The sequence below is a fragment of the Quercus suber genome, unplaced genomic scaffold (genome assembly GCF_002906115.3).
Source record: "Quercus suber isolate HL8 unplaced genomic scaffold, Cork oak 2.0 scaffold_43, whole genome shotgun sequence".
Classification (NCBI taxonomy): domain Eukaryota; kingdom Viridiplantae; phylum Streptophyta; class Magnoliopsida; order Fagales; family Fagaceae; genus Quercus; species Quercus suber.
This window is the reverse complement of record NW_027069508.1, coordinates 1,524,329-1,535,266: the sequence shown is the minus strand read 5'-3', so window position 1 is coordinate 1,535,266 and position 10,938 is coordinate 1,524,329. Positions and strand designations below refer to the sequence as shown.

Here is a 10,938-nt window from a genome sequence, read left to right as displayed (position 1 = left end):
CACAAATCTAAGTAGGGGGTCTAGTGGTTGACCCATGTCCTCCTCACTATAAGCTTTGGATTGGAGTCACCATTAGCACTCGAGGCCACAGAGCTATAAAAGGTTTATTTTGCCGTGTGTGAAAAAGGTTTATTTCGCTAGATAAGATACGACTAAACCCACAATCCTAACTCTTCATCTTCTTTTTTTAATAATAATAAAACTGAGGAAGTCACTGAATTGGACAACTAGACCAATGGGCCTACCTTTTTGATAGTCCTGGTGGCAACGGCCCATTTTTGGAAAGACACAGAACATGTAGAAAGTAGAAACAGAAAATGTAAGAGAATTTTATTTTTAAATAAAGAATGTTGAAAAGTAGCATCTTGAGTGTCTAAAACTCGAGTTCTAAGATAAAACTCGAGTTTTTAAGTCTCGATTTGTAAGTGAATGGGTAAAATGTGGAGAAAAAATTAACATAAAACTCGAGTTGTAAGTGAATGGGTCAAATGTGGAGAAAAAATCAACATAAAAATCGAGTTTTAAAGACTCGAGTTCTATAAAACGCCGCTATAGGGCTTTAAAACATCACTATAAGGCTTAAAAACGCCACTATAGGGCTCCTTGATCACACTTAAAAATTTTTTGCAGAAAAACGCCGCTATAGGGCTTTAAAACGTCACTATAGGAATTAAAAACGCCACTATAGGGCTCCCTGAGACTAATAAAATTTTTTGCAGAAAAACGCTGCTATAGGGCTTTAAAACGTCACTATAGGACTTAAAAACGCCACTATAGGAACACAAGTTTCTAAAACTCAAGATTTTTATGGCATTTTCAATACCAAAACGCTCGCAAAGCAAGTCTTTGGGACTCGAGTTTTAATATGGATCTCGAGTTTCTAAAACTCGAGATGCTATTTTTCTTGTAACTTTAAACCGTTGCCTAACTTACTACATACTTGCCCAATTCACTGTTAGTCTGCCCATTCCCCCAAATGTAAGACATTGTGAACTGTAATCAGAAGATCACTCAAAATTCATTTAAAACAATTAGATTGTGTTCAAAATCAGACATCCCCACTGGGACCTGCCAAACTGCTTATAAACAGCTCATCACTAAACTATACAATACAAGTAGAAAAGCAAGCAATTCTTGAGAAAACCAAATCAAGTTGGAAGACACATAAAGAGTGCATAATTGAGCAGAGAACAGTATATTATGACTTAAACTGTATACTACATTGTCAGTGTACAAAGTTACTCATATGCATCAGATAAGTTAGATAATCAGATACAATCAATCTTCTCATCGAGTTTGAATGCAAGTTCTCTATCTGTCTTTCAGAGTTTCTCTGAGACAGCATTGGCAACTGGTCTAAGCATGTCCATTTTTCCCGGTAATGTTTGTAACAGAAATCTGTCCCTTCATATTTCAGAACTGACTAATGCAGGTTTCAATTTTGAGAACAACATTAGAAGGTACAGCCCCTGAATTATGACATAGGAATACTAAGGCCGTCTTCTTTTCATGATATTTAATTGAGTAGAGGCCATATCGAATTCTAGTACTTTAGCCAATTACGGAATCTGTTCCAAAACCCATTGTGCTCTACTCCTGCTGGTTCCTCAATGGGATCCTTAAAATTTGCTTTTTCACTTAGTTCTTCAAATGAGTAAACAACATTTTGAAGCCTTGCCACAAATTCAATCAAAAGAGATGTGAATGTTGCTAATGCCAATGCACTAGCATTTTCATATGTTTTTGATTTTTCCACTACTGGTACTGCATCGGCATTAAATGAGATACGTCGAGGCCATGATATTTGTGTCTGGAAAACGCTTCCTGGAGAAACATCAGCAGGCCGGGTGGAGATCGCACCATTTGGGATCTGACCATCCCAACTTTTTGGAACTGTAACTGATCTGAGATCAAGTATGGCTTCACTATAGGACTTATGCTGCAGTATTTTATTTTCATCTTCATCCAAGCTCAGCAATTCTTGGGGATCTCCCTGCTCCTGACGATTTCCAATTTCCCAGCTCTCAGAATTGACAAGAAGGTATGACTTTCGGTCAACCTTGGTTTGCAAATCTTCTGCAGCCTCATGCACTGCGTAAAGTATGTCTCCAGGACCTAATTTCTCCATCCTTTTCACTTTGTTCCCAAGTTCACGCAACAGTTTAGCACCTTCAAAACCTACTCTCTGAAGCTCATTTTGAAAAACCTGTCTTCGTTCAGGAGGGGCCTACATATACAAATATTGGAAGTTTGAATAGGTACATATGAACACACCCCCACTTTTTTTGACGCACATGGAATGTAACTTCAACCAATCTATTGGCAGCAGCTCTCACTCAAGTAAGATATGGAAAAGAATAACCATCAATACTGGAGAAAGCAAAAGCCAATAACATGAAATTCTGTCCAAGTGGCATTGTCCATGTCATTATTGAAATCAAGAGCAAAAAGAAAAATGAAACGGATTGCATTACAAGCTGCCAACCCAAGCCTAGGAGCTTTCTCCCAAAAAAAAAAAAATCTGAAGCAAATTGTACAAGTACATAAATTTAAGTTCTGATCCTTCACATTGTAGTTGAATCATTATTATAAGTCACATGGAACTCATTCCGCAAAAAACAAATATTACGCGGCAGATTTCCTCAAGAGCACAAATATAAATCTTGCCAAAAAAAATTTCAGCATATTTCACTATAGGAAAAGGAAGATCCAAATAGTCTTTCTTCTACTCACAACTACGTGACAATGAAGATAGAGATGAAAATGTACCTGTATTTCTGAAAGCATACATCCATGCAAAGCCATGACTGTAAATGCAGAATGCCTGAGAGCACCGCTTACTTTGACATAGTTCTTCCATGGATATCTACACGTTTTGTAAGGACCATGAGGTGGCTCCCAGATAGCAAATCCCATCTTCAAACAAAAGAAAGAGTAAAAAATATGACACAATAATCAATTCAATCAATGCAATCAATTGCTGCAGCATAATTGCAATAAACAATACCAGAGTCTCCTCTTGGCTTGTAGATTCTACAGCTGATCTGTAGCCACTGTACAGTGGGTCATCCGAAGCTTGGTAGGTAAGAATCTTTGAAGGGACCCTTTCGTATTCAATACAATTAAGGTAACCATTAACACAACCTGAAATATGAGCTCAAAAAAATTAGTCGAACAAAAATGAAGATGAACAACAATAATTCATTTTTTAAATTTTACTGAGTCAAGCAATTTTACTATTTGAATGGTATAACCTCCCAAAGAAAAGTGGATGCACCTTCCAAAGATGTTGCAACACTCATGAAATTCTTTACCACCAAATTGTGAAGATCCTCACCAGCCCAGATGGGATAAATGCATATGTTTACTACCAAACAAACACCAGCACCAAGTGCAATGAGCAAGAACCGTGTCACCGCTGTGTTAACAAATTCACCCGTCCTATACCCAGATACCGTAATGAAACAATATGTCAACAAGAAGACCCGAAACCCATATTCGTAAGGCTTAAGTGTTGGGTATAGTTTTGCATAAGTTGCACAAAATGCTGGAAACCACATAAAATGTCAGAAAGATATATTAGTAGCAAAATATAAGGTGACAGAAACTTCTTTCCCAATAACAGAAGAAAGAAATTTGATTAAAAAACCCGACCTACCTACGATGAAGATACTCAGAATAATAACAAGTTCTTCCCACTCTCCAGCTAATTCTGACAACTCTGCCATGCCTAAAGCAAGACCTCCAGCTGCTACTGTCCCCAACCCACGGTTAAATCCTTTGCTAAGAGTTGCTCCTGCAGAAGACCACATTATCAAACTGCAATTTTTCAAAGCAGAACTTCATTAAGGTGAGCTAGTGGGTTCAAGAGTGTAACACTAGAAAGTATGAACACTTCATTTAGAGTGTCGTATCCGTGACATACCAGTGTTATACCAGCCATTTCATGTTATAATTTTTCAAAAATTACTTGTGTCATACCCATTTCCGTGTTTGTGCTTCCTAGGGGTAACATACCAAAAAAAAAAAAAAAATAAAAAAATTGATTCAAATAGACAGCTTGAACTTTAAAAAAAAAAAATTCCTGTCAATGAAAAGACAGTGAGAACTGAGATGAGCGTCTATTAAAGTCAGTTCAATCTTCAGGCCCCAACATGAAGAAAAGGAAAGCCGTTTAAACTTTGTCTGATGCTCTGTGAAACATTTAAAGAAACGATGGCCCCGCCATATCAGGGGATGGTGGAAAAGCTCTCTATATTATTTGCACAAAGGAATGGACCAATGTGGTCCATTGATTCATAACACAATGTCTCAGTAGAGACTTTTTGACTTCACTTCATTATTAATAAACCTTTATGCTTTTCCATTCCGTTATAGTACAAATTTTACGTTTTCAATTCAATGAAGCCACATTGTGCGTACCAACATGATGCATCTCATTAAATCTATACACAACTTTGCCTAAAATAAATCTCATAACTCCATTTTTCTTTCTATATCATATATATAAGAAAATGGTAGCCTATGCTTAAGTATTCCACTCATTGTCCACGAAATACTTAAAAAATAAAATAAAACCCAAAAGTGAGGGCTTTGAGTAAACTATTCCACTCATTGTATATAAAACACTTTGAAAACTCCAATAATATGGGGGATAGAACTTTCATCCTTTGAGTTCGTACACACATACAAGTACTCATAATCCCAAATGAAAAATGCTAAAACCATAAATTATTTTACAAACCGTTGATATAATGGGTGATTATTAGTAAGTAAAAAAAGTTATGTTAGTACTAGTTACAAGTTCCACAAGTAGTTTCTACTATGTTACACACACATTCATAGCCAATTTTGCTTTTATAGATAAATTATGACATCCTGTCAAGACACGAATTACTTTAATAATAATAAAAACTATGATCTCTATTTTGACCACTTAAGCTAATTCAACCACATTCACTAAAAAAAAAAAATTAAGACCCACATCCAAAAAAAGAAAAGAAAAGTACTAATTTTTAGATTTACACTAACTGAATTATTTTATTTTAAGGAAAAAAAAAAAAGAGGAAAAAGCGGCGTACCTATACTGAACTCAAAGACCACAACAACAGTAAGAATAGCCCAAACAGAGTATCGGCTAAGCTCTTTGACCGGTTCTTTCAAGAAAATCAGTAACGAAATGAGAGTCAAAGCCAGACCCATTTTCGCGGAGAACACAATCTTTCTCGGGTCGGTCCGACCCATCTTCCAAGCTTTGTAACCCACATCTTTCACTGTTGTCCATAGCCTCGAAACTCTACCCTTAAGCGAACCAAACGACCAACACTTCGTACCTGCTCCTTCTTCTTCTTCGTACGGCCCTAGAGGATTAAACCCACCTAGCTCCGAGTACCCCTTCGTTGATAGCAACCTCTCTCGCTTCTCCGTAAAAGTGTATCTGAAAGAACCCAATTTGCCCGCCATTTCAGCAAATCACAGTTTGTGAAAAGAAACTTGAGAATTATAGACCAATCATATATAGTTGTAAAGTTGGGTTTTTTCTGTTTTTTCGTTTTTTTGTTTTGGTTTAAAAGACAATATTCGAGAACTTGATTTGGGCACGAAATTTGAGAGCACGAGTTAAAGGTCCAGAAATTTATGGAGATTTTTAATTGGATAAAAAGCACAAGACGGTGGACCGGTCGTTGAGAGTTAAAAATAAATAAATTAATTAAAGGAGATGAAACAGAGAGAGAATCTGCAGGAGAAGTTTTTAGGGTCGGATAATTGTTGCCTTTCTTTCTAAGCGGTCTTCGTATCTCAATCAAATTCACGACTCTTGCAAGGACTTTAGTAAAAAAAAAAAAAAACAGTAATTAGGTGTTTGACACGTTTATGTACATTCGTGACTTTTTTTTTTTAACCATCCATAATTAGTCACGCGAAAAAATTATGATAAAATTATTTTTTTTAAAAAAAAACTGTAATTAGCTGTTTGAGGCCTCTATATAAATTCGTTACTTTTATTTTTACTACTCATAATCAGGCATGCAGGAAAATTGGGGTAAAAGTAGTAAATTTGTTTATGGTGCTAAATTTATTTTTGCGAGAGAGACATTTCGTGGTGTACGGATGGGGCCTACGCGTGGAAGGAGTCAGTTGTATGATTGAATGTTTTTTTTTTTTTTTTGATAACATTGTATGATTGAATGTTGATCTGTGACGGTCCCATAAATCTAAGGGTGAAAGGTTGACACATTATCCTTAGTCGCGGCAAATAAACCCAATTATTCATTAATGGTCATTAGGGCCGGTCAGATTTTTTTTGGTATAGGATAGAATATCAATTTATGATATTGACATCATAATACTTCAACTGTTCACGGGTTTTTTTTTTGGGGGCAAAATTGGCCATATATCACTGTTTGGAAAAATATGTATAGATATATCACTATTTACGAAATATTTAACAATTTATTACTTTTTTGAAATTCAATTTTGTGAAGGGATGTTTGGTAGAGAAGTTTAAATAATGTTGTATGGGTGTTTTTGATATACGTTTAGATGAAAAAGTGTGTAAGTGTGTTTAAAATGCTCAAAAAATTGATTGAAATGGGATACCAAATGAGCCCCTTTTTCATGGAACTCGAGTTTCATAAACTCCTAACCAACAAAAAATTTCAAAATTTTTTCATAAAACTCGATTTCATGGAACTCAAGTATCATAGAAAACTCGATTTTCACAAAATTAAGTTCCAAAAAAGTGATAAATTGTTAAATATTTTGTAAATAGTGATATATCTATATATATTTTTTCAAATAATGGTATATGGCCATTTTTGCCAAAAAAAAAAAAAAAAAAGCAACCCGTGAACAGTTGAAGTATCATGATGTCAACCTCATAAATTGATATTCTATCCTATACAAAAAAAAATCTGACCGTCCCTACCGACCATTAATGAATAATTGGGTTTATTTGCCGCAACTAAGGACAATGTGTCAACCTTTTCACCCTTAGATTTATGGGACCGTCACAGATCAACACTCAATCATACACCTGACTCCTTCCATGTATTTCAAAATTTTTTCATGGTTCATGTAAAACTCAATTTTCAAAAATTGAGTATAAAAAAGTGATAAATTATTAAATATTTTACAAACAGTGGTAGATTACATTATATTTTTTTTTAAAAAGTGGTATTTGGCCATTTTAGCCTTGTTTTTTTAGTGCAAGGCAGGCTTTGAAGTCGAGACCATTTATTTAAGAGAATTGTTAGTTTTATAATAAATCATAGATGATAAATTGTTATTAGTTCTAATTTAAACATATTACTAATTAAATTAAAACCTATAACAACTTATCACACATGATTTTGTTGTGAAAGTGTTGTGAAATTGTTATTGATAAGAGTATTTTTGGTGCATAAAAAATCTTCTTAATTCTTTGACATGTCAAAAGGAAATGCCTCACCTATGATTTGTCGGGGCAATCGGGGCAAACTCCCCACTCCACCTCTTTATGCACCAACAGTTTAGGCACTACACATTTAGTCCTACCAGGCGTTCTACATGTAAGCTCAAACTCAAGGTTGGTGTTGATCTCATTTTGGCAGAAAAGTCCAATAGCAGGAAGAAGCCTAACAATATGGGAAGAAAAGAGTTAGTAAATTAGGAGAAAAACCATTAAGCCCGAATGGCAAAAATAATGAATCATAGGCTTAGAAAATAATGAATGGGCCTCAAAGAAAGCAAGCAGGCGTAAAGGAGGGCCAAAATGACCCTTTACCATCAATTTTTGAAATATTTGACAAAAAAAAATTGTTTCGGAAATAAACAGGAATCTACCACTTTTTCAAGTACTCGAGTTTGGTGAACTCGAGTACCCTATTTTATAGTTCCACCGTAGCTGCTGAGCTGGAAATTGGCGATTAAAAAAAAATTAAGTGGTACTCGAGCTTGGTAAACTCGAGTACCACACAACACAATACTCGAGTATACCAGGCTCGAGTACCTTTTATAAAAAAAATACAGAAATTTTTTTTTCTATAGTACTCGAGTTTACCAAACTCGAGTACTGTGTAAATTTTTTGTTTTTTTTTTTTTTGTTTTTTTTTTTTGTTTTTTTTGCTTGAGCATAATTGTTCTTACATAAATTATTTTCTGTTTAGCATTATTTAAAAAATTGTTCACTCTCTTTTCTGCGTAAATTATTTTCTGTTCTTGATTTAAAAAAATTGTTCACTGTTTTCTCGTAAAACACCTAGTGAAATCGTGTTTTCTAAATTTAAACGTCAAATCTGAATGCTTTTTCATGTTTAAATTTCACAATAATTGAAAATCCAAATCTGTATGTTTTTTCATGTTCGAATTTCACAATAATCGAATATGTTTTTCTGCATTGATAAAATCTATTTTGATACACAAAAACCATTTAAGTGCAATAACTGTGCCAATGCTAGAAACAGTTAATGCAAAAAACAGTGAATAATTTTTATGACAAAACAGTAAACAGTTTTAATTACTGCAAAAAATAGATTTTATAAATGCAGTAAGCAGATTGGAATATACAGTAAATATGATGTGCAGAGAGACAATTTCATAAATGTAGAAACAGATTTTATCAGTGCAGAAAAATATATTTGATTATTGTGAAATTCAAAAATGAGAACGCATTTAGATTTGGTGTTTAAATTTAGAAAACATGATTTCACTAGATGTTTTATGAGAAAACAGCAAAAAAAAATTTAAACAGTGAACAGAGAATAATTTACGTAGAAAAGAGAGTGAACAATTTTTAAATAATGCTGAACAGAAAATAATTTTTTGCGGAATACTAGAAATAATTTATGCAGAAATTAGTGAACAGTATATCACGTCTTGCTTGAGCCAAAATCCATCTTACAAACAGTTTTGAGTGTTATGGATCATAACATCAACATTTAGTACTTTTAGCAGGCACAACTACTTTCAAACAAAAAAAAAAAAAAAAAAAAAAAAAAAAAAAAAAAAAAACATAGAGACAAGTTCAAAATCACACACATAAATGGACACTCAAAACATGCTCTGAGGTTAAAGTCATAATAGAAAATTGATTATTGAGCTACATTTTATTTTATTTTTCAGGCACGATTGCAGCCATTAAACCAACATAGATTATGTTACAAACATTTTTTTTCTAGACATATAGATTCTATTCTCTCTCAGCCCCTAGTCAGAGGGAAAGTATATAACAAATCTGATACTAAAAGGCTTTAAAGAAACAAATATTTGGTCAAGAACCTGCTTCGAAGTTGTATGTGAAAATTGAAAACCCAACCTACCACCTTTATTTGATCAGGTGGATGTAGTTTCTGTTTTTTTTTTCTGTTTTTTTTGGTTGGTTGGTAATTTATGCTGCTTATGACAACTTATTTAAGTACAGCAACAATGCCGCTCAATTTTTTATTTTGGCAGTTCTTTGGTCTAGATTTCCCGCAATGTATTTCGTGGCATAGATTTTTGGATAAACCCAAAAATGTTTAACTTTTTAGATAAACTAAATAAGGAGTAATAATAATAATAATAATAAAAGAGATTAAATTCTATAAGGATGGGGTGTAAAACCTATGTTTTACACCATCCAATAAGTGATTGCCACATTAGCATTTTACTTATAATTTATTAAAATTCAATACATCCTACCACACCTAATAACATCTCGATAGATTTCTAATTTGGTTGGATTTATATATGGGTATTAGAATTGATTGAGTGTGATTATGTTTATTCTTAAATATGTGATAAGATGATGTGGCATGTTGGGATTGGAGGGGTAAAACATGGGTTTTACATCACATCCTTATAGAATTTAATCTCATAATAAAATGTAATAAAGGGAAATTTGCAATACATTACGATTCATTGTATTCAAATCATCTCTAATTTCTACTCATTTTGTCGCACTTGTTCTATACTTCTACATGGTAGACTGTAGGTGAAGTAGAAAAAATAGTGAGTTTATTAGAAAGTGATAAACAACCAATCACAATCTATCATTGTTGGATAATTTTGACAAAGTGTGTATCAAAATAGATTTTATCAATGCAGAAAAACATAACCGATTATTGTGAAATTCGAACATGAAAAAACATACAGATTTGGATTTTCAATTATTGTGAAATTTAAACATGAAAAAGCATTCAGATTTGACATTTAAATTTAGAAAAACCGATTTCACTAGGTGTTTTACGAGAAAACAGTGAACAATTTTTTTAAATCAAGAACAGAAAATAATTTACGCAGAAAAGAGAGTGAACAATTTTTTAAATAATGCTAAACAGAAAATAATTTTATGTAGAATGCAAGAAATAGTTTATGCAGAAAACAGTGAACAATTTTTATGAGAAAACAGTGAAGATGGTGTGCAGAGAGCAAATTTTATTAATGTAGAAACAGATTTTATCAATGCAAAAAAATAGATGATCTGTACTTTTAATGTAATTAATTTTACATTAAGTTTACTCAATTTGGTATGCTCTTCAATTTTCATTTGAATTTTCACGATTTTACACACTCAACGAATTCAAATTTTTCAACATGTTCGTACTATTGTACCTCTAATGTACACAATTTTTCCTTGAGTTTTCACAGTTTTGTACATTAAATGAATTCAAATTTTTAAACAAATTCATACGATCTATACATCTAATGTACATACTTTTCCTTTGAATTTTCATTATTTTGTACTTTCAACGAAATCAAATTTCTCAACAAGCCTAGACTATCTGTACATCTTACGTACACATTCACGATTTGCTACGTTCATTGATTTTCCATTGATTTTTCTCGAATTTCTACATTCAACTAATTTGAATTTTTCGAGGCATTTACCATTAGGTGATTTATACAAATCATTCATTTTTCTTTTATAGAGTTTGTCCATTATTCATATGGTTACAAATTTAGAAAAACACAAGAACT

The 10,938-nt window shown here is 33.1% G+C and overlaps 1 protein-coding gene across 1 annotated transcript; it reads right to left on the bottom strand.

The window, feature by feature from the left end:
- Window positions 1-1,169: 1,169 nt before the first annotated feature.
- On the bottom strand, window positions 1,170-5,786 carry LOC112029709 (aluminum-activated malate transporter 9). The gene is made up of 6 exons (XM_024062401.2): window positions 5,082-5,786; window positions 3,659-3,796; window positions 3,278-3,547; window positions 3,008-3,144; window positions 2,770-2,916; window positions 1,170-2,227 (listed from the first exon to the last, which is right to left on the bottom strand). The coding sequence occupies exons 1-6, from the start codon at window positions 5,461-5,463 to the stop codon at window positions 1,544-1,546; spliced, it is 1,758 nt and encodes a 585-aa protein (XP_023918169.2). The 5' UTR covers window positions 5,464-5,786; the 3' UTR covers window positions 1,170-1,543.
- Between the last annotated feature and the right edge of the window lie 5,152 nt (window positions 5,787-10,938).